This window comes from Oncorhynchus nerka, linkage group LG2, assembly GCF_034236695.1.
Source record: "Oncorhynchus nerka isolate Pitt River linkage group LG2, Oner_Uvic_2.0, whole genome shotgun sequence".
Lineage (NCBI taxonomy): Eukaryota > Metazoa > Chordata > Actinopteri > Salmoniformes > Salmonidae > Oncorhynchus > Oncorhynchus nerka.
In genome coordinates, this window is record NC_088397.1 from 79,678,571 (window position 1) to 79,701,972 (window position 23,402).

The 23,402-nt window shown below is 39.1% G+C and overlaps 1 protein-coding gene across 1 annotated transcript; it reads left to right on the forward strand.

Annotated features, from left to right (window-relative positions):
* Positions 1-7,607: 7,607 nt before the first annotated feature.
* On the forward strand, positions 7,608-11,033 carry LOC115146221 (T-cell surface glycoprotein CD8 alpha chain-like). Its single transcript, XM_029688169.2, has 7 exons — positions 7,608-7,904; positions 8,323-8,652; positions 8,799-8,903; positions 9,083-9,193; positions 10,007-10,046; positions 10,220-10,287; positions 10,684-11,033. Exons 1-6 carry the CDS (start codon positions 7,856-7,858, stop codon positions 10,275-10,277), a joined length of 693 nt encoding a protein of 230 aa, XP_029544029.1. The 5' UTR covers positions 7,608-7,855; the 3' UTR covers positions 10,278-10,287; positions 10,684-11,033.
* Positions 11,034-23,402: the final 12,369 nt, after the last annotated feature.

Below are 23,402 nucleotides of genomic sequence, written 5' to 3' on the forward strand. Positions count from 1 at the left end.
TGTCTCTGGCTATGGATTTGTAATTAAGGGAATGTATCATATATAAAACCTTTATACTGAGCAGGTATTACTCTCATATGTGCTAGTATTGCACCAATGCTATGCATTCTGCTGCGGTAGCCTGATGTTATGATTATTGGATGTGTGCAACATAAATAAAAGCTGTAAAAAACAAAAAATAGAATTACTTCATGTCTACTTACTGTCATCTTATCACAGGGACCAGAGAAAAGAGTGTGTGTTTGTGTACAGCATAGTGTATGTGTGTGAATGTGTGTGTCTATAGCAGAGTGTGCGTGTGTGTGTGCGTGTGTGTTATTTCCTTGTTTAGCTGTTGAGTAGAAGACTTTAAATCTCACTGTATGTGTTTAAACACAAACATAATCAAGCCTGCTCTCCACTATTTCACTTCACATTGCGGAGAGCAGGGACATTCTGTAACACTGTATATAAAAAGTATTTATTGATGTCAACCACAATATTAGTCTACATGATAAACACACATAGATAACGCTTGTATAAAACAGCATGCACACCTTTATCATTTGAATGGGGTGATAAAAACATCTGTCTTCGTTTATTCGGGTCTCAAAGAGTGAACAAGACCCTTTCCTGTGTGACAGAGAGAGAGGAGAGAGAGAGCGCTGCGCACATTGAGATGCTATCGCTCTCTCTATCTCATTGTTCTTTTAACTTTGAGTCCCTCATCTTGACGCTGAAACAAAACAACCGCAGCGCGACCACAGACCACGCCACAGGCAGAGAGGGAAAGAGAAAAAGGAGAGAGAGAGAGAGAGAGAGAGAGAGAGAAAGGAACATGGAGTGAAAAGGCATGTGTACATTGTCATCAGACATTACAAAACCCTAAACTTTATTTCAACTCCTGACATTGCGTTGAATGTCTGTCACATTGTTTATTTTGTATGTGTCCTAATAAAAGAAGGGAAATGTTGACTACAGTGGTTGATGGCAGAAGTGAGCATCAGAAAAGTGCACATGGAATTGTAGTTCATAGTTACACTTTATTTTACAGTGTTTATACCTAATCACTTTGTAATAATTACACCTTGGTTTCTTTGGGATTCATTGAAAAAATCATCACTATGTATAGTAGCTGATGAAGCATGTTTCTTTGGTATTGCTATCATATAATTTCCTATTAAATAAATAGGAAACACTTTAATTTACACTCTTGGGTAACACTTTATTTTACAGTCCTGGTACAGGTTCACAACAGTCCTAAGACATTGCATCTATCTGGAATGGTAAGTGGTTATCCTGAAGAGAGATGTGCTGAACATTTAATAGAATCTGAAGATATTCTAAGAATACTAATACATTTACAAGAAATATGAATGCTTGTTGCGGAGCATAATAAAACTTGACATTGAAAACTATGACTGAAAAGTAATCCTGTCATTTAATCCATGATTTCTGTTTGAGCATAGTACAAATAATGTATTTCACTCATAAATATACACTTGAACAAACAATGTAATATCTATCAATTTAATATTAGGATTACATGAAACACAACAGCGCTCCTAAAATTATTCTTCTCTTTTATTTGATTTGAAAGATATTTGAAAAAATAAGAAAAAACAAACAATGATATTGTGATCAGAACAATAGTAGTATATTTAGTTAAACACATATATAATATATAGTTAATCCTGTGTACAAAATGTAATGTAACTATGGTTGAAGATATTATTTTTTATATTTCTGCTATTCTCATCATTTGTAGTATTTGTAATCTCATGACTGTATTTATTTATATTTCCTTCTGACAATATAATTGTTAACTTGGGCTCATCCATTTCTGTTACTATTGTTACACCAAAAGGCAATCAACAGCAGTGGCAAGAACCACTTTTATTTACATTTGTCATTCTTTTATTTTCCCCAAACTTAAAATCCATACAAATAGCGTTTGGAAGATAAAAAATGATTAAAAGCCAATCATATACACTACAGTACCCCGTATCACACGTTTGGTAAAATACTATACCAAAAATGTTTCATCAACAAATGGTTATGTACTATAAGAAACACTGAAATATAGTTCACCTTACACAAGTAATTAATTAAACAATGCTAGATGAATCATTAGGCAAACATTTCTTATGAAGTGCTGCATACAGTTTAGTCCTAAACAAACACAGACAAGGAATTAGCTAAACTCATAAATGTTAACACAAATCTTCTGAAATAACAGAAACCTTGTCATCCATGAGAATATAAATATCTCTGACAGTTTAAACTGAGTACAAATTATTTTGAAGACTGAATATTTCAAATCTCCCTCTTGAAAGATCTCATGTCATTGCCATCAGCATTTCCAAAAACAAACAAGCCCCTTACCAACTAATGTACTCTTGGTTAATTTACAATAGACTGATAGACTTTAACACTATTGTGTTACACATTGTCAATTCTATAAATCTGGTTACAGATTATAGAGTGTGTTTACGTACATGTGTGTGTTTTGTGTCTGTCTGTCTGTCTTTGTCTGTGTCTGTCTGTCTGTTGGTGTTTTGTGTCTGTCTGTGTCTGTCTGTCTGTCCATTATCTCACTCTAACGATGACAGACATGGCAAGCTTTGACACAGCTAGTCAGCCATTGCTACTTACTGTATACTGAGATCATCCAACGGTAGCTTCTCTGTCTCTTCCCTTCCCACAATGCATAGAGCCCCTATAAGGGCAGGGGAAATTATCCTAATAATGCTGCTGTTCCATTTTACATGAGAGGAGCCTACTTCTGACTGCATTTGAATGGCGAGTTACTCAATCTCTCTGCGTGTCTAATGTGGTCCTAAATATTCAGGGAACTCTCTCTCTCTCATAGGCATCCCCTGGTCATCCCTCTAGACACAAACACACACACACTGTTTGGGGTCGGAGAGCCCTCATTGTGAGTAAGACAGGGAAGCCCAGGTAGGGGTAGAGAGAAAGCACCATGGAGGGTTAGGTGAGTCAACACAGATACAAAGGGATGGAAAGTGGCTAACTGTCAGAGCCTCTATATCTCTGTCTGACTGGCTCTTCCTGGACACCCACCTTCTAACTACAGAACACACCAACACAATGCACAATCTACCCTGTGGTTATGAGTTATTGCGTCACTTACAAACCTAGAGTTTCAGGCACTGACATTCAACATGACATTCAAATTTTAGTTACTTTAGGCTACTATAAAGTAAGTAAAAGTAATCTTTCCTTTTCCAAAGTAAAGAAAGGGCATGAGGTGACGCAAGACATGATTGCAACATGAACAAGGTGAGAGGAGCACTTAATTACATTTCTCAAATGGAAACTTAAATGGAACAGTTGTTATGCCTACAGCCGCCCCAGCTAGCACATTTGGTTCCTTGGAAGTTGTGGGAACATATGTTTTTGGTTACACGTTGGTTGAGGGATCAAAGCCATAGGTTTCCTGAACAGTAACATGTAACTTTTTTTAAGCATCTGTTCTCGGAACGTTTGTTTTTAGGTTGTAGGGAGATTCTAAGAACGTTTTACTCTGGTTCCTTTAAAGTTTTCCTGGGAAGTTTTATTAATGCTCTGAGAACAGAAATTATGTTATTTGGAGGTTTTTCAATAATTTCATTAATACTTTCACTGAATGTTTCAATAAGACATAATAACACTGCTCTCTTATTTTGGGGAAAACTTTTTTTTTACTCCAACGCACAGATAGGACACATGGAAATGAATTTCCTTAGGCATTAATCATACAAACAAATGTATTTTTTATTGTGACACAGCATCAATGAGATACAAATCAGTTCATTTTAGCCTATTTAAACAGAGTCCAGTTCAAAGGAAACAAGCACTCGTTAAGATCAGGTGTGGCCAATTAGTGGGCCAAGACGGCTGAACACACTTAACAAAATAGAGGATAGAGAGAGTTTTGTTGATGCTGAGATGGGAATAGAGTACCACAGTATGAGTCATAATACCCATAACACCTAGCGGTCAAACAGAGAAATGGTTCCAATAGTTTTCCACCATTCATTTTTCCCATAGGGGATTTTAAAAACACTTAAAAAAGGGATGTGTTTCGTGTAGGCTGTTTTGATAACTGAATATCTGGACTAGACTGCCTAATCGAGGCAAAGGTAGGAATCTCTGGATTAATTATCTAATGTTAGCTAAATGTACTAATGAATACATTAGCAACATTTCTTTATGGCCAATTCTGTGAGCTGTCTTGAGCAAGTTTTAAATTGACACAATACCTTTTAGCAAAGGTGTCATCGAAAGATGACATTTAAGTGTTTCTAAAATCCACTATGGGAAAAATGAATCGTGGAAAAACAGTGGTATAAAGTACTACACAAGTAGTTTTTGAGGTACCTGTGCTTACTCTATTTATATTTTTGACTACTTTTAGTTTTACTTCACTACATTCCTAAAGACTTTTTACTCCATCCATTTTCCCTGACATCCAAAAGTTCTCATTACATTTGAATGCTTAGCAGGACAGAAAAATAGTCCAATTCATGCTCTTATCAAGAGCATATCCCTGGTCATCCCTACTGCCTCTGATCTGGCGGACGCACTAAATAGATATGCTTCGTTTGTAAATTATGTCTGAGTGTTGGAGTGTGCCACTGGCTTTCCCTAAATAACAAAATATTAATAAAATGGCATCTGATTTGCTCGATATAATACATTTGAAATGATTTGTACTTTTACTTTTGCTTTTGATACTTAAGTATACTTTAGCAATTAAATGTACTTTTGATACTTGAGTATATTTAAATCCATTTATACTTTTTGTAGTATTTTACTGGGTGATTTTTCACTTTTACTTGACTCATTTTCTATTACGGTATATTTACTTTTACTCAAGTATGACAATTTTCCACCACTGTGAAAAACTATTGGGCCTCCAAGTGGTGCAGTGGTCTAAGGCACTGCATCACAGTGCTAGCTGTGCCACTGGAGATCCTGGTTTGAGTCCAGGCTCTGTCGCAGCCGGCCGTCACCGGGCGGCGCTCAATTAGCCCAGCGTCGTTCGGGTTAGGGGAGGGTTTGGCCGGCAGGGACGTTCTTGTCCCATCGCACTCTAGCAACTCCTGTGGCGAGCTGGGTGCAATGCACGCTGACACAGTTGCCATGTGTACAGTGTTTCCTCTGAAACATTGATGCGGCTGGCTTCTGGGTTAAGCGGGCATTGTGTTTCATAGTACGCATAGGACTCATCTCGACCTTCATCTCTCCTGAGTCCATACGGGATTTGCAGTGATGAGACAAGACTGTAACTACCAATTGGATACCACGAAATTGTGGAGAATAAGAAGGAAAAAATGGAAAAAATGGAAAAAATGATTGAAACCATTTCCAATTTATATATTTAAGCAATAAGGCCCGGGGAGGTGTGGTATGTGGCTAAGGGCTGTTCTTAGGCATGGCGTAACTCAGATTGGCTGTCAGCGCCCGAACCACACAGTTTATAATTTAAAATAACATTCTTAGAATGTTCTCTGAACATTACTAAAGTTTTCTTGTGGATTTATGGAAAGTTTTCTTAATGTTTCTTGAACAATTTGAGAACATGACTTTAAATAGAACCATGAGGAAACCTGTAGGAAACGTTATGCTGAAGTACTGAAATTCCCACAGAAGAACGTTGTTTGTTAACGTTCTTGGAACAATTTGAGAACATTACTTTAAATAAAACCATGAAGAAACCTGTAGGAAACATTATCCTGAAGTACTGAAATTTGCACCGAAAACATTGTTTCTTGATGTTGTCAATGTCAAACCAGTTGGAGAATGTTCCTAGAACAATACCAACATTTTAATTAAATGTAACCTTGTTTGAACTTTTAGGAAACGTTCTGTTAAAGTACTTTTTTGTCAAGTTCCTTAAATGTGCTCAGAATGTTCCAAAGTCAAGCAATTATCCTGCACCATTCCCGGAAAGTTGTGGGAAGGTTGTATGCAAAATAACTCAACCACGCCCTAACCAAGCTGTAAGAAACATGGTTTTCAGAACGTTATTTGCGAAGAGAGTGTTGCTTAATATTGCTATATATATATTGAAGTTAAACTCATGTTGCTACATTGTTACAGGGTGTAGGCCTATACAGCGTTGCGCCACATGTGATGTCTCTAGGCTGATCGTATGAGTTGGTTTCTGCAGCCTACACTCTTCCGTCAGTCTTCTGTATATCCTTTCCTTTGAATGTACAGAAGCTTCTTTGTTCATATTTTAGCTGTGTTTCAAACTATTTCTAACTGAAGAGAAACGAACAAGCACTAACCTTTTTATGGGAAAGGATAGCAGTTTTGCTGAAGCAGACGAGTAGGGCGATGTCATGGCTCTGTCCAGCGTGCTGAAACTGTCATGTCCTTTCCTGCGTTTGGAGAGGTTGGCCAAACTGCAAATATAATGTGGGCGACACATTCACCTACGCAAACAAATAGGCAAGAGATAGGCGATTATAACTATGGCCTGTATGTCCGCCAGCCTGTAGCGTAATGTCCATGTTGATGGGCCTATAGTCACATGCGTGAAAAGGCAATGAAGTGGATACATGAGTCTACATCGAGTCTAGGCTACAGAGTTGCTTTTTGAAAAATGTTAATGTCTCAAAACATTGGGTTCTGCAGGCCTCAAAACCTAGGTCCCCGCTGATTCACCGACAACAGGTGCCGTCATTTTCATTTTCTGGACCGTTGGCTATTTTGGTAAAACGAGATGTTACTTTTGGCGTGAACTATTTCTTGCATTTAGGGGGCGATATACCCGAACATTCATTCGCATCACTCAATATCTTTCACGAATAATCCTTGTTATTTATGAACATTTATAGTTATAGATGTAAATGTTATCAAAATGAATCCAAAAGTTATCTAAATGTATTTTAATTATATTTTATTTGCCCAAGGGAAGAACCCTAAATTGTTGTATGAGCAGAGCCTCACTCTTCAAAATAATCAAAACAATTCTTTGAATGTTGTCTCAAATCATGTCATAATATTCAACATTTTATTTATTGATATGCTGCTTACACATTTATTGAGAATCCTAGACTAATGCAATGCCTACTCACAATTTGTTATGTCTTTAGCAATATTGTATCCTTCCTGTACACTTGCCGCTCTTTTTTCTACTGTGAATTGAAACAATTTAATTTGAGGAATTGAACAAATAAATAGCACAGCTGTGTTTCAAACCAGCCTATCCTAACATATTTTCAGCCACCCATGTATCAGTTTATTTCTAATTATATTTCTAAATCTAATCTGCTATAGCCTATCTATGAAACTTTGACATAACACCACTGACGTAGGCTGTAGATTAGTAAATCACAGCCTAATGTTGACACGATATAGGCGTAGGCTACTACATTATTAATACATTACGCAACAAAGGTAATAGAAATAACACAAATACAATCAAATAAACACTTATATCACTTTATAGACCTATTGATGATATTATTCTGCTATTCTTGCAATACGATGTTTATCAAAGTGGCAGCACAGAGGCACGTCCTCAAAAGTGTATGTCATGACCTGCTGCTCTTTGCTTAAATTCCTCCTTTGAAATGTTGACACATTGTGCTGTGTGTGTGCGCTTCAGAGCGCGTGTGGTTTTTTGCGTAAAGCCAGCCTGTAGCAAAGCACAGCGCGGATTGGTGGGCTCTGCTCGAGCAGACTTGCAGACCACCTTGGGATACACGAGCTATGTGCAAGACTCCTGCAATGACCTCTTTTACCAGTGATGAAAGAAGACTTTGGGCGGGTTTAGGGTCGTGTTGAGCTCCTCATCACACCTGTTTCTACATCCCATGAAGAAGAGCTTGAACGTGTTGCTGTGCAGAAATACATTAAAATGGTCCAAAAGTGGATGCAGACACTTGTTTTACTGTTCTTTTGTCAAGGTAAATCAGACTTTTTCATATTACTATCCTGTAGTACGTTCATTCCCTTCAGAGTAGGATAGTTTTAAAGTCGTCGATGGATTTCAACGATATTGCCAGAATACTTGCTCTCTCACAGACCTAGTTCATAAAAAGTGTTGCTATATAGCCCAGGCCTGCTCTACATCATTTTATATTGTATTTTAATTTAATTTTGAATGGTAACGTATTTGTTGGCCTAATCAATTCTGTGTTTTAGGTTTGTCTAGAGTGTATTTTTTAAATGAAATATATTGTTTAGGCTATAGCCTAAACATCATATGTGTCACGTTTCAGTAATTGCATTTTGAATTCGCCTAATAAGACATCTTCAGTAATAAATTATTAATTTATTCATTAGTTGAATCTCTCATTTCTTTTTAATCACAAACGTTATCAGAAACTCTCCAACTGAGTTCTCTGACAGAGAAAATGGATGGAGAGAGGGTGGAGATCACTTGTGCACCAGTCTCTAAGACTAAGAGCAACATGGTGATTTGGTTTAGAGTGCAAGACAACGCTGGAATGGAGTTTATTGCATCGTTTAGTACCAAGGACGGTATGAAGAAAACAGGCTTTAACAATGAGGTCTTCAGCGAGGAGCAGATAAAGAAAAACATCTTGATACTGAAGGCTTTCAAAAAGGCTCGAGATAGTGGCGTCTACAGCTGTGCATCAATCAATGGTAACGCGCTTGTGTTTGGTGAAGTAACTCGACTTGCTGGGCCAGGTGAGTAGGCTAGCTAGGCTACATTACATAAATAAATTCTATCAGAATAATACAATTATAGAAATCAATGTTTTTTTTAATCAGATGTTCTTTAAAGACTATTAACAGTCTGAAAGTTATCCATGCTAACACACCTCAATTTTTAGCCCCCATGACAACAACAACCACGACGACTACACCAACCACGACGACTACACCAATGATCACAACCATAGAGCTAACCAGCTCTACAACTGCCAAGTCGTGCAAAGGTAGAATATTTATTGACATCATCATCATCACATGTATTCTTATCATAATATAAATGTCCTCATATTTTTTATTGAGTTGATTTGGATAATCATAGTAGAATATTTCATTATCCAATGGTGTTTATCATTGTAACACATTTATCCCAAATGTTTTCTGTGTTTGAATTGTCTTTTTGCAGTGGGAAAGGTGGACCCTACTGCATCCTGTGATTTGATTGTTTGGGCCCCATTGACTGCTGGCTGTGGCTTCCTCTTCCTCCTCCTCATCATCACTGTATGCCACTGCAACCGTGAGTCCTGCATTCACTCACCAATATAGCCCCATGTACCCATTCACTCACCAATATACCCCATGTACCCATTCACTCACCAATATACCCCATGTACCCATTCACTCACCAATATACCCCATGTACCCATTCACTCACCAATATACCCCATGTACCCATTCACTCACCAATATAGCCCCATGTACCCATTCACTCACCAATATACCCCATGTACCCATTCACTCACCAATATAGCCCATGTACCCATTCACTCACCAATATACCCCATGTACCCATTCACTCACCAATATACCCCATGTACCCATTCACTCACCAATATAGCCCCATGTACCCATTCACTCACCAATATAGTCCCATGTACCCATTCACTCACCAATATAGCCCCATGTACCCATTCACTCACCAATATAGCCCCATGTACCCATTCACTCACCAATATAGCCCCATGTACCCATTCACTCACCAATATAGCCCCATGTACCCATTCACTCACCAATATACCCCATGTACCCATCCACTCACCAATATAGCCCATGTACCCATTCACTCACCAATATAGCCCCATGTACCCATTCACTCACCAATATACCCCATGTACCCATTCACTCACCAATATACCCCATGTACCCATGAAACACACACCCACCAAACAAAACAAGAGTATTGAACCAACTGATGTAAATATGCTGCCATCATTTTCCAGTTAGAATGTATGAACATTTTCATATAATTTCCATATAATATTTTAAATTAATAATTAATAATATTATATCAATATTATATATTATTTATTTGTTGTTTCTTTTGTTTCAGGGATAAGAACAAAAAGATGCCCACATCATTACAAAAGACAGTATGTTTTCCTTCTTTAATATGTCAAACATGAGTCCTGTTATGATGTATGCAGCCTAAAAAATTAGTAGTTGAAAAAAGAGAAGGTCCACACTTTTGAGTTTTCTCCCCTAAAAGTCCAACTGAGTTTGTAGTTAGAAAGACGAGCTTCTCTTATTTTTCTCTTGTATTCAGGCCGAGAATTGCAGCACCGGGGCAACAACATCCTATAGCCAACAACAGACTTTTCTAACCCTCAACAGGTATATCATGAATAAACTCTCCTCAACCTAAATATTCCTTTTACATTCTAAATTGAGAGGTGTGTTTTAGTATAGGATAAAGCAGCACGTACAAGCTATGTATGAACACAAAAATAATATATTGGTTATTTCAAAAAATATTTCACATAATAATCTTTTGTGAATATTATTGTTCAGTGATTATAGTAAGGTAATTCAACTTCTCGTTGTAAAAAACAAGAGAACCCAAAGCACACCCTATTGTTTGAGTGACTACATTTAAAAAAATAACAATTGAACATATTAAAACTACCTGACATTCGCAGTGTAGTTACTAATGCTTATAACACAGATGATTTATATAACACAGATGATTTATGTAGCTTACTACATGTTTATTTTCTATTCTTCTCACAGACACAGAGAGAGACGCAAGATGGTGCGACGTCTCTACTATCAACCAGTCAGTTTGTTAAATTATACATTTTTACTGAGACATTTTCTCAGTAACACCATTGAAATAGTAGAAATATAAGAATTCTCGCTCTCTTCATTTAATCAACATAATAGCTTTATGGCAGGTTTGTGTAGATGATTCATGTCGTTACTCAGTCTAATGACGAGATATGTATTGCTTATAGCTTAGTTTAAAATGATGTTATGAGATACTTTTCTCCTTATGACTTTCATGGTCTGTAAATGAAACCAAAGACAAAAGCTCTGCAGTGAAACTTCAATAAAACCAAGGTAACATTTTCTAACTCAAATGGGGTATTCAGTTTCTTCCTAGACTTCTATGAATGTTTGGTAAAAATGTGCCATATAAAGCAATATTTTGGAATACTTGAGTGATTGAACCATAGTGTACGTAATTGTGTGTGTTCTTGTTACTGTAGGACCATGTTAGAGTGAACCTCTATCTCCGTTACTCTCTATTAGTAACCTCTTACAATCTGAATGAAAAGACAGAAATGGTTCAACTACATAGATTTGTATTCAAATGTTTTGAAATCTATTCAAATTCTACTCAAGTGCCCAAAGGCCATTGCACAAAAAAAAGAATAGCCTACTTAAATTGGAGTTGAACACGTACCAAAGCTCCGAGAAGGAAGCAGCTTTGTAAAGCTTAGCAAAATTGAAAAACTACTGAGTTGCTTCGTACAAGAAGTGAAAGATTTTCAGAATATTACATGTGAATTTAAAAAATATACAGTATATTATAAAGTTCTTCCCCCTAACTGCAACACAAATATACAGTATATTATAAAGTTCTTCCCCCTAACTGCAACACAAATATACAGTATATTATAAAGTTCTTCCCCCTAACTGCAACACAAATATACAGTATATTATAAAGTTCTTCCCCCTAACTGCAACACAAATATACAGTATATTATAAAGTTCTTCCCCCTAACTGCAACACAAATATACAGTATATTATAAAGTTCTTCCCCCTAACTGCAACACAAATATACAGTATATTATAAAGTTCTTCCCCTAACTGCAACACAAATATACAGTATATTATAAAGTTCTTCCCCTAACTGCAACACAAATATACAGTATATTATAAAGTTCTTCCCCTAACTGCAACACAAATATACAGTATATTATAAAGTTCTTCCCCTAACTGCAACACAAATATACAGTATATTATAAAGTTCTTCCCCTAACTGCAACACAAATATACAGTATATTATAAAGTTCTTCCCCTAACTGCAACACAAATATACAGTATATTATAAAGTTCTTCCCCTAACTGCAACACAAATATACAGTATATTATAAAGTTCTTCCCTAACTGCAACACAAATATACAGTATATTATAAAGTTCTTCCCCTAACTGCAACACAAATATACAGTATATTATAAAGTTCTTCCCCTAACTGCAACACAAATATACAGTATATTATAAAGTTCTTCCCTAACTGCAACACAAATATACAGTATATTATAAAGTTCTTCCCCTAACTGCAACACAAATATACAGTATATTATAAAGTTCTTCCCCCTAACTGCAACACAAATATACAGTATATTATAAAGTTCTTCCCCCTAACTGCAACACAAATATACAGTATATTATAAAGTTCTTCCCCCTAACTGCAACACAAATATACAGTATATTATAAAGTTCTTCCCCCTAACTGCAACACAAATATACAGTATATTATAAAGTTCTTCCCCCTAACTGCAACACAAATATACAGTAAGTTCCCTAAACCGCAGGATGCTTTTACACACGTATTCTACTACTGTCATATCTTGTTTTTGGCATTTACTTATTGGAATTAATTCATTTATTGGCGAAATACATTTAGGTTACCTCATGTTAGCTCAGGTTACCCCATGCTAGTTTCTGTTTTCGGTTGTTGAGAGTGGCACAAGGAGTTACTTCAGACCCATGAATGTTGAATACACACAGCAAAACACAATTATTATTCTCATTTAAAAAATAATAATAATAAATGAATTCCCATTTCCAAAATATCTCTCAAGTTTTAGGTTTGAGACCTGCACCTAAATATGTAGAATTATGCAAAGTAGACTATGCTGTACACTAGTGTATTATAGTGGCTGTCCACTTAAGAGAGAACTCACTTTTCTGTGTACATCAAGATTAGACAGACATCCCGATCCTACATACACACTATATACTGTTCCTAAACCCAGATGACACTCCCAATTACCCCCCCAACGCTGTAGCAATGTTGCAGCAACATCACTGGTACATTGGGGCAATGCAGACTGTTAACTGGGATGGCCAGTCAGTCAAGACACTTGTGGGCAAGCCCAATATTACATTTTCCTCACAGGATTCAACAAATTCTCTGTCAAACCTAGGAAATAAGTTAGGACAAACTCTTACACTCTCTCTCTCTCTCTCTCTCTCTCTCACTCTCACTCTCACTCTCTTGTTCTCTCATTCTCTCTTTCTCTCGTTCTCTCTCTCGTTCTCTCTCCTCATCTCAACGGAAAGAAACCAAAACTAGTACAATCTTCTGTCATGTGCAAAACCAAGCAGGAAAGGCGTTGCACACTGTGTGTGTTTGTTTTCTATCAAGTATACGTTCTCCGCCATTTAGAAAAATATAATCCTTGTTCACAGCAGCTCCCTCGAGTGGCGCCTCCGTGTGGCAAGGGACTTGTAGTGCGCTATAAGCCTGCAATGCATCAGAAATGTACATTAGTCAATGTCACAGGCCATACACTACCAGTCAGAAGTTTGGTCACACCTACTCATTCAAAGGTTTTTATTTATTTTGACAATTTTCTACATTGTAGAATAATAGTGAAGGTATCAAAACTATGAAATAACACATAAGGAAACCTAAATGGTGTTCAACAAATTATATTTGAGATTCTTCAATGTAGCCACCCTTTGCCTTGATGACACCTTTTTGAGCACTCTTGGCATTCTCTCAACCAGCTTTATTTATTTTATTTAACTTTAATTTAACTAGGCAAGTCAGGTAAGAACAAATTCTTATTTACAATGACGGCCAAACCCTAACCCGGACGACGCTGGACCAATTGTGTGCCACCCTATGCGACTCCCAATCACGGCCGGTTGTGATACAGCTTGGAATCGAACCAGGGTCTATACTAACGCCTCTAGCACTGAGCTGCAGTGCCTTGGGAGCTTCATGAGGTAGTCACCTGTAATTCATTTCAATTAACAGGTGTGCCTTGTTAAAAGTTCATTTGTGGAATTTCTTTCCTCCTTATTGCGTTTGAGCCAATCAGTTGTGTTGTGACAAGGTAGGGGTGGTATACAGAAGATAGCCCTATTTGGTAAACGACCAAGTCCATATTATGGCAAAAACAACTCAAATAAGCAAAGAGAAACAACAGTCCATCATTACTTTAACACATGAAGGTCAGTCAATCCGTAAAATTTCAAGGACTTTGAAGGTTTGTTCAAGTGCAGTTGCAAAAACCATCAAGCCCTATGATAAAACTGGCTCTCAGGGGGACCGCCACAGGAAAGTGTTACCTCTGCTGCAGAGGATAAATTCATTACCAGCCTCAGAAATTGCAGCCCAAATAAATGCTTCACAGAGTTCAAGTAAAAGACACATCTCAACGTCAACTTTTGGTTGAATTTCTGCAAAGAAACCACTACTAAAGGACACAAATAAGAAGAAGAGACTTGCCTGGGCCAAAAAACACGAACAATGGACATTAGACCGGTGGAAATCTGTCCTTCGGTCTGATGAATCCAAATGTGAGATTTTTGGTTCCAACCGCCATGTCTTTGTGAGACGCAGAGTAGATGAATGGATGATCTCCGAATGTGTGGTTCCCACCGTGAAGCATGGAGGAGGATGTGGATGATGTGGGTGTGCTTTGCTGGTGACACTGTCTGTGATGTATTATTATTATCTAGTGGAAGCCATAGGAACTGCAATCTGGTCCTAATAAGGGGGAAATACAAGTTTATGGCCCGTATCACTAGTGTCCTTTCAAGCAGGAAAGAACAATGTTTGTACAGATGGATAGGAGGAGACTCAGCCTATGAGGAACAGTAAAATATCAGTGCTTGTGTGAAGCACAAGCACATTGTCTAATGCAGCTGTAATGATCCTCTGGGAATAATTCATCTCGGTTAAGCATTCATAGTGTCCGTTGAGTTATTTGCTCTGAGAATTAGAACCTAAACACCGCCAACCAACAGAACATCTCAGGGCCTGTATTCAAAAAGCGTCTCAGCGTAGGAGTGCTGATTTAGGATTAGGTCTCACCCCTGTCTATATAATCTTATTCATTATGATCTAAAAGGCTAAACTGATGCTAAATCAGCCCTCCTACTCTGAGACTCACTTTAGCGGTCTGTTAGTTTGTTAGTCTGCAGTAGGTAAGTACCTCCAGTCTGGGCTGTCTCTGCTCTGTTGTCACGGCTACTGAGGCTGCAGCTGGACCAGCGGATGAAGACAAGTCTCTAGACAAGAGGTCAAGGGCCTCGCTGTCATCCATTGACGGCTGTAAAGAGAGAGGAAGACGGTCACTTATGTACTGTACATCTGGTTTACATGACTTAAACATGACCTTTAGGAGTTGCAACACAGTATGACATTGAATATGACGGATCTGTGCGATTATAGATACCTCACCTGCTTGGGTCTAACATCAGCCTGGACTTTGGCCTCTGCCATTGCCTTTGAGAATAAAATAAACATAACCTTATGCAGCCTTGCTTACACCCTATATCCACCTCACATAACTTATGGGCAAAGGGAATAAATTGTGTTTTATTATTTAGTCCAAAAGTGATCAGAATGGTACAGTATTATTTATGGTTTATTGTGAAATGTTTCGGGTATGTAGTGGAACATAAATACACATAAAGGTTGTTTGCTGTTTTATTTACACACCTATTAGCACATTAGATTTGCATTAGCATCTTCAGGATTCACCGTTTTATTTCCTACTACAACCCTGGATATGTTACCTTTTGGTCTTCCTCTGTGTGCCGGAACTCAGCTGGAAGGCTGTCATCTCTCTCCCCCACCTTGGTAAGCTTCTCTTCCATAATCTTTTTCTCCTAGGATGAGCAGAGAGCAGACTGAGATCAAATAGCAGATAGCGCACACACATATGCTGGCAAGTTACAATGGGAATCTGACTGACCCGATATTTTGGATGTGAATGAAGCATAACACAACAATGATGTCACATGAAGTATGTCTCAGTACCTGGCGGTCAACAGTAGATTTGACTGCAGGAGCAACAGCTGGGGCTACAAAGTCCCCTGCCAGGGCATCCAAGGCAAAGTCATCTGAGGCCTGGAGTCAAAAGAGAGAGAAATGAAAAAACAAGAACACGGCATGTACATGTTAATTAAGCTGTTATACTACTGATAATGAAAAAATGAAGAGACGTAAGCAGCTAGACATAAAAACACATATTGGATGATCATAGATCTATACAGAGCAGACCAATCAGCGGATGGGTTGATTAGTGAGTGACCAATGGTAGAGAGTGTTGTTCACCTGTGTGGGAGGAGCATTGGGGCAGAGGACAGCTGGAGCCACAGAGTGAGACATGAAGTCACCTGACAGGATGTCCGGAGCTTCTCCATAGTCAATAGAGGGCTGAAAAGAGAGAGACTTGCGCTTTGCCTCTTTGAGACTCACCTCTGACTTGGGAGGAGGCAGGTCTTTGCCTATCTAAGTCACCTCTTTCTTGCACTATAAACCCCATGGCATTTTTTGTTGTTATTTTTACCCCCTTTTTCTCCCCAATTTCTCGATTATGATCTTGTCTCATCACTGCAACTCCCCAACGGGCTTGGGAGAGGCGAAGGTCGAGTCATCCAAAATGTGACCTACCAAACAGCGTTTCTTAACACCCGCTCGCTTAACCCAGAAGTCAGCTGCAGCAATGTGTCGGGAGAAAACCTGTTCAACTGACGGGTTGAACCCCAGGCCGTAGTCATACTGCAACACTGCGATGCAGTGCCTTAAACCGCTGAGCCACTCACTCAATATATACACAGTTTGTGTATATATTAATATCACATCTTGTGACGTTTTTGTTCATTTTGGTATTCGACAAGTTTTTTTTGAGCTGTTTTTGCACACAACATTATTTCTTGAGGAAAACCGAAGTTCGGTAATTGATAGGGATTAGTATAGTAGGGATTCTTCAATTAAGTGTGAGAGACGACTTGTTTTCATGCACTTGAGAAACTTGGCACCAAACATCTTAGTTAGATGTAAAATTAACCGACTAAGACCTCCTCGACAATAATAAATATAGAACATATTGAATTGGCATAGATTAATTTCACTCCGTCTCAAGAGGGACAAACAGTACTATAGCCACTTTTTTCTCGTTTTTCAAGTGAAAGTCTTTTAAGGGAGTATGCGAGGCATAGACATTCACTTACCTTGCCGAGTTTGTGGTAGAATTATATACATGATTTGATAACAAAAGAGAAAAGGTACAATTATGGGTTCATTCTTGTTCTGGTAAAATGCATTTTATATTGTATAGGGCAGGAAGCAGTTAAAGGCCATATGGGATACTAAAAATGCAGACACATAGACGCTTAGGCTAGCTGAACATTCAAGGATCAAAGAGGTTGCCTAAGGACGGGGTCAGCTAAATGACCAACTGATGGATTGCAGGCATCAGTCACATCACAGGGGAAACACAAGTCTGTTTGTCTTTGGATAAACCATATGAAGAGCAGGGGACCAGAACAGATGGGAACCCTAAAGCTATATGAGATGAAGGACACATACAATAGGGTCACAGAGTTAATTACAGGGTCTGAGAATAGGCCACAGGAAGGGGGGATGTATATTATCTTTAGGTCAAAGGAAGGGTCTTGACATCATATAATCTGGCCGAAAGCAGATGTGGGGGTTATTGAGCTGAACAAGCAGGGCGCACAGATTGGAATGTAACGTAATTTACATATGGGATGGGCTCATATGTGGATAAATACTGGGGCCAGGGCTCTGGAAAAAAGTGTGTGTTCCGTGGGTCCCCTTTGGGTCCTGCGGGGCTCTCCGACTTACGATAAGAGGGTGTATTAAAAGTCTATCATTGAATTCAAGGTTCCTGGTCGTGTCATGTTTTTGAATCGATTTGCCACTACAAGTTCTGCTAGGAGCAAACCAAACCTAGTATGCAGATGTCTTAAGACACAAGTGTGTTGACTAAGGTAGGTTGAACGTTGACCCCAAGCTCTGACCCCATTGAGGGTCATTAAATTCATTTGTTCCATTGCCCTGCCGCCCTTCCATACCTTGACTAGATCTCACTTCAAATGTTGTTTGTATTTGAGTCATTTAGCAGATAAGTGTATCCTAAAATGACTTATAGTAAGTAACTTAGAGGAAGTTCATAGAAATGTCTGTCTACTATTTGCTTTAACAACTTACAATAAGGTTTAGTTATGTCAGTCTGAAACAAGTCTGCCTCATGAAAGAGATTTCTATCGGCACACAAACCTGGATAAGAACAGTTTAACACCACACGTTTGTTTGGTTGGTTTTTTATTTGGCTGGTTGGTTGTTTAGTTAGTTGGTTGGTTAGTTGGTTGGTTAATTGGTTGGTTGGTTAGTTAGTTTATTTGGTTTGTTAGTTGGTTGGTTGTTTATTTGCTTGGTTAGTTAGTTTAGCCATTGTGCTTGTATTGTTCCTCCTCTCTCCCCAACAGCAGTGGGTGTCTCTCTACAAACCTCTGACATTCCACTGTGAGCCCACTATGGCTGACCTGGCCTGAGAGCAGACCGTCAACAAGCTGGACCCCAACAAAGACTTACAGGGCAAAGCCAAGCTGCCCCACCCACAAGAAGAAACAGTCGGCCCAGTGAAGCATGGGGGGCACTGCCAAGGGGCAGAGGGGCTCAGGGAGACATAGTAGGGGCATGGGGTATGCCAGTGTTTCCCCTACATTTGTGTCTTGGGTGGGGTGAAAAGGGCCCAGAAGCAACATCTAAGGCCGCTAGTGTCAGGAGTTCACCTAGGGGTCATGATTGGGGATGTACCAAATGATTGATGTATTAGAATAATTGATTATGTTTATGTTGTATTAATAGAAGGGGAGGGGTTATAAGACCCCTCCTTGGATGTATAGGGTCCTAGACTACAGATTAACAATATATATACATTATGAGGTTTAATATTGTTCCACAGTACTTTGCTAGGCTCTCTGCCTCTTATGAAGAAACTGTCTAAGAAATGTGTGACTGTGAAGACAGAACTCTGCAGGGGAGTATAAGAGACAGGAGTCTAGTCAGACATTCCACTATAAATCAACTTGGACATTTACTGCTAAGCTTTTAGATAACACATTAAAAGCCTTGTTTATATAGCTGTGTAGGCATGGTTTTGGTCTCATGAGTAAAAGATAATGACGTAGGCAGTGACATCACGAGGGCTGGACTTCGGGTTTGATAAAATAACATGTGACCTTTTCTTTGATGCAGAACTTACTCGGAAACATCCGTGCTATGTTCCTGATTGTCAACTTCTGTCTGCAATTGCATTAATAATGTTTTTTGAATGATTTAATTAAATATATTGTCATAATACTAATTTCACCAAGGAGCCAATGATTGACAAGGAACAAGGAGGAACGAACCCCAACATTTGGCAAGCTTGCCAGGAGTGAGTGTCCCCCCGGTTGGCGGAGATTCCACACCAAGTTGCCAGAGCTCAAAATTAAATAAGGTAAGCAGACACACGTTTAATGTAAGTCTGTAATTAAATGGCATTCGCTGATGTGGTTCCCCTCTAAAAAAGTAGGTGGCACCTCACTCAATCTAAATTATAGACATACACTTTGAATATGACATAGTCGGATCTTAATTTGGTGACGATACGTAACGGACTATTGGTGAAATGCATGATGTCAATATATGATGAATGAATTTCATGTTTGAAGAGGTGATTCATTGATAATCATCCATTATATATTGGGAGGTAATGCTGTGATCATTACTTTTGGTTTTGAAGAGGTGATTCAGTGAGGATCATCCATTATATATTGGGATGTAATGCAGTGATCAATACTTTTGGTTTTGAAGAGGTGATTCAGTGAGGATCATCCATTATATATTGGGAGGTAATGCAGTGATCATTACTTTTGGTTTTGAAGAGGTGATTCCGTGATAATCATTCATTATATATTGGGAGGTAATGCAGTGATCATTACTTTTGGTTTTGAAGAGGTGATTCAGTGATAGTCATCCATTATATATTGGGAGGTAATGCAGTGATCATTACTTTTGGTTTTGAAGAGGTGATTCAGTCAGGATCATCCATTATATGTTGGGAGGTAATGCAGTGATCATTACTTTTGGTTTTGAAGAGGTGATTCCGTGATAATCATTCATTATATATTGGGAGGTAATGCAGTGATCATTACTTTTGGTTTTGAAGAGGTGATTCCGTGTTAATCGTCTATTTTATTTTGGGTAGTATAAACAAGTTATTTTTTAATTTTTGTAGAGGTACCCAGCGAATGAGTTGAGTTGGTTATGAATAGTGGTAATTTTGTGTGAAATTTACCAAGTGAATGAATTGAGTTGTTTATGTATAGTGCGTTGTATGTTTCATTGTTTGTTTGTCTGTGGATTATGGCGGGGTTTATTGGGTAATGGCCCAATGGTGGAATAAAAAGTTAGGAGTAGGGCAGAAATGATTTGAATAAAAGTTGAATGTATTTGTTGTTGACACTTTCCTACCATAGGACAGTATTGTGATTATATCACCACCAGGGGGCACTGGAGTATAACATATTATTGTTGCTCCATACCCTTCAGGTATAATATTAGGAATTGAAGTCTAGCATGCGGTTGTCTCTGTGAGGCCTGTGTGTAAAATACATTTCAGTTTAGTAGAACCGTTTACTATAGCCTAGAGTAAGTGAGAGTAGAATTAAGATGTCAGTATCAACCACTGTTATTTAACACATACTGAAAGAAGATAGAGGAGAATGTACTGTATATAGGCATATTCCTACATATAACACCCACTTTAGGATAACCTTATAGAAATTGGAAACACATTACACACAGACTATCTAAATAATAAGCCAGAGCACCATGGCACAGTCATTCCAGAATGAGGAGATAGGAGCAATGAAGCCTGACACGCCTGTTGAATATATGCAAGAGAAGTTTCCTGCTATGGAATTTACATTCACTTTTGAGAAATGGCATGTCTGGATAGAGATGGCAGGAGAAAATAGATAGCCAATGGCTGGATCATTCAACAAGACTAGGTTGGATTTAGTAAAGGAGATCATTCAGACAAGAAAAATTGACAAAAAGAAGGGGATGACAAGTGCCCTTGTATCAGAAACTGATACCCTTATTACAAGTCACTCTCCTCTGATCATCCTGGGGTCGCTCAGACAGTGTGCTGTTTGAGCGGGAGGTACTGGTGGCCTACCTTGGCTAAGGACGTGAGGGTTTATGTTTCCTCCTGCTCGGTGTGCGCCCAGTGTAAGGCTCCTAGGCACCTACCCAGAGGTAAGCTACACCCCTTACCCGTTCCTCAGCGGCCTTGGTCGCACCTGTCGGTGGATTGTCTGACTGATCTTCCACTCTCACAGGGTAACACCGCGATCCTGGTCATTGTGGATCGTTTCTCTAAGTCCTGTCGTCTCCCCCCTCCTCCCTCGGTCTCCCTACGGCCCTACAGACTGTGGAGGCCTTGTTAACACGTCTTCCGGACACTACTGGGTGCCTGAGGATATAGTGTCTGATCAGGGTCCCCAGTTCATGTCTAGGGTCTGGAAGGCGTTCATGGAACGTCTGGGGATCTCGATCAGTCTTACTTCAGGGTTTCACCCCGAGAGTAATGGGCAGGTGGAGAGAGTGAACCAGGATGTGGGTAGGTTTCTACGGTCCTATTGCCAGGACCGGCCGGGGGAGTGGTCGGCGTTCGTGCCCTGGGCCGAGATGGCACAGAACTCGCTCCGCCACTCCTCCACTAACTTCTCTCCCTTCCAGTGCGTACTGGGGTGGCGTACTCATTTCGCTCCATACTGGATTTGAGGCGAGGGGCCTTCAGTATCTCGTGGATTGCGAGGGGTACGGCCCGGAGGAGATGTGCTGGGACCGGTTGGACCCATCTATGCTGCAGGAGTTCCACCGTCTTCGTCCGGATCTCCCTGCGCCTCGCCCTCCGGGTCGTCCCCGAGGCCGGTGTCAACGCGCTGCGTTCGGTGGTCAAAGTCACCAACGTTCTAGCCATCTCTGATCCTCTTTTCATTTTCCTTTGGTTTTGTCTTGTCTTCCATCACACCTGGTTCCAATCCCATCAATTACATGTTGTGTATTTAACTCTCTGTTCCCCCTCATGTCCTTGTGGGTGATTGTTTGTTGTAAGAGCTTGTACCCATTATTTGATTGTTCTGTTTTCCAGTGAGTTTTTTTGTTATTAAACTGCACCGTTTGGAAACACAGTTTTTGCTTTCCTGCGTCTGACTTCTCTGACGCTAATACGCACCCCTTATAGACAGGTTCACCAGTTAGGTGGAAACATTTTCCACCACCAACTGCGTTGCGCAAACAGTTGCAAAATTGCTAGTTAGGGAAATTATACTCAGGTTCGGAGTGCCTGAGGTTTGTCTGCAGACAATGGGACCCATCTCATAGGAGATGTGGTTACCCAAATGGCCAAAATGATGGGTGTTGACCAGAAGTTTGTGTTCATCTATCCATTCTCATTTACCGCAACAACCTGGGAAAAAAAATTATTGTCAGAGCTGATGGAGTATTTAGTAACGTATTGGAGGATGAAAAGACAGACAACACGACTGTCAAAAAGAAGGAAGACACCTGGGACATTTTATGCGTCAAATGTAATGGATCGACATGGATTAAAGTGAATAGGGACCCAAATCGGATGAAAACGTGCTGGAAAAAGATTAAAAGCGAAAGCCAGAAAAGATGCGGCTAAGGAGAGTTGGGGGCTATTTCAGACACGAGCCAGAGAGGGGGCTCCATCCAAGAGAATTGATCCTATCACCCAGAAGATGTGCGAGATGATTCCCCAGCAGTTTGCCCCTCTCCATAAGCCCTATGATGACAAAGGACAGCTTGACCCATCAATATTTAGTAAGTATAAATAGCTGGTAAATATCAATTCCTATAATGCATGTTAAAACTAACGTTAATTCTACTTAACTACAATGTTACCATTATGAGGCCCGTTACAGCATGTTGCATAACATCATAATTTGTACCAAGGCTGGGCATATCATAATCCCCAATTCAATTGTTGTACAAAATGGGCATGTACAGTAAATAGCCTACTAATAATGAGTTAATTATGATAAAACTCAACAGGATTAAACCTGTCTCTAATTATTCTCTGAGGAACTCGTTTTGGTCTCTCCACAGTAGATATGGGGTGGGTTGCGCCAGCATGGGTGAACTCTGGGTTAAGTCAAGGTTTATCTTTTTAATCTTGTTGCACCAAATTTTAAACCGAGTTTTAAATTAACCTAGTTAAATTAAATCCCCCTACTCTAATCTAAGTTTGGTTTTCACTTTAAACCTAGATTAATTTTAAGCCTGTTGCTCAATTTAAAAAATCATGTCATATGAACTTAGATTGGAGGTTAATTATAAACTGCCACTTGAGGTGGTTTAACTGATCAAAT

Coding starts and splice junctions, on each gene's coding strand:
- LOC115146221 (XM_029688169.2), top strand. CDS start 7,856: ATGGTCCAAAAGTGGATGCAGACACTTGTTTTACTGTTCTTTTGTCAA. Junction 8,653..8,798: donor AACTCGACTTGCTGGGCCAG/GTGAGTAGGCTA, acceptor CTCAATTTTTAG/CCCCCATGACAACAACAACC. Junction 10,047..10,219: donor CCACATCATTACAAAAGACA/GTATGTTTTCCT, acceptor TCTTGTATTCAG/GCCGAGAATTGCAGCACCGG.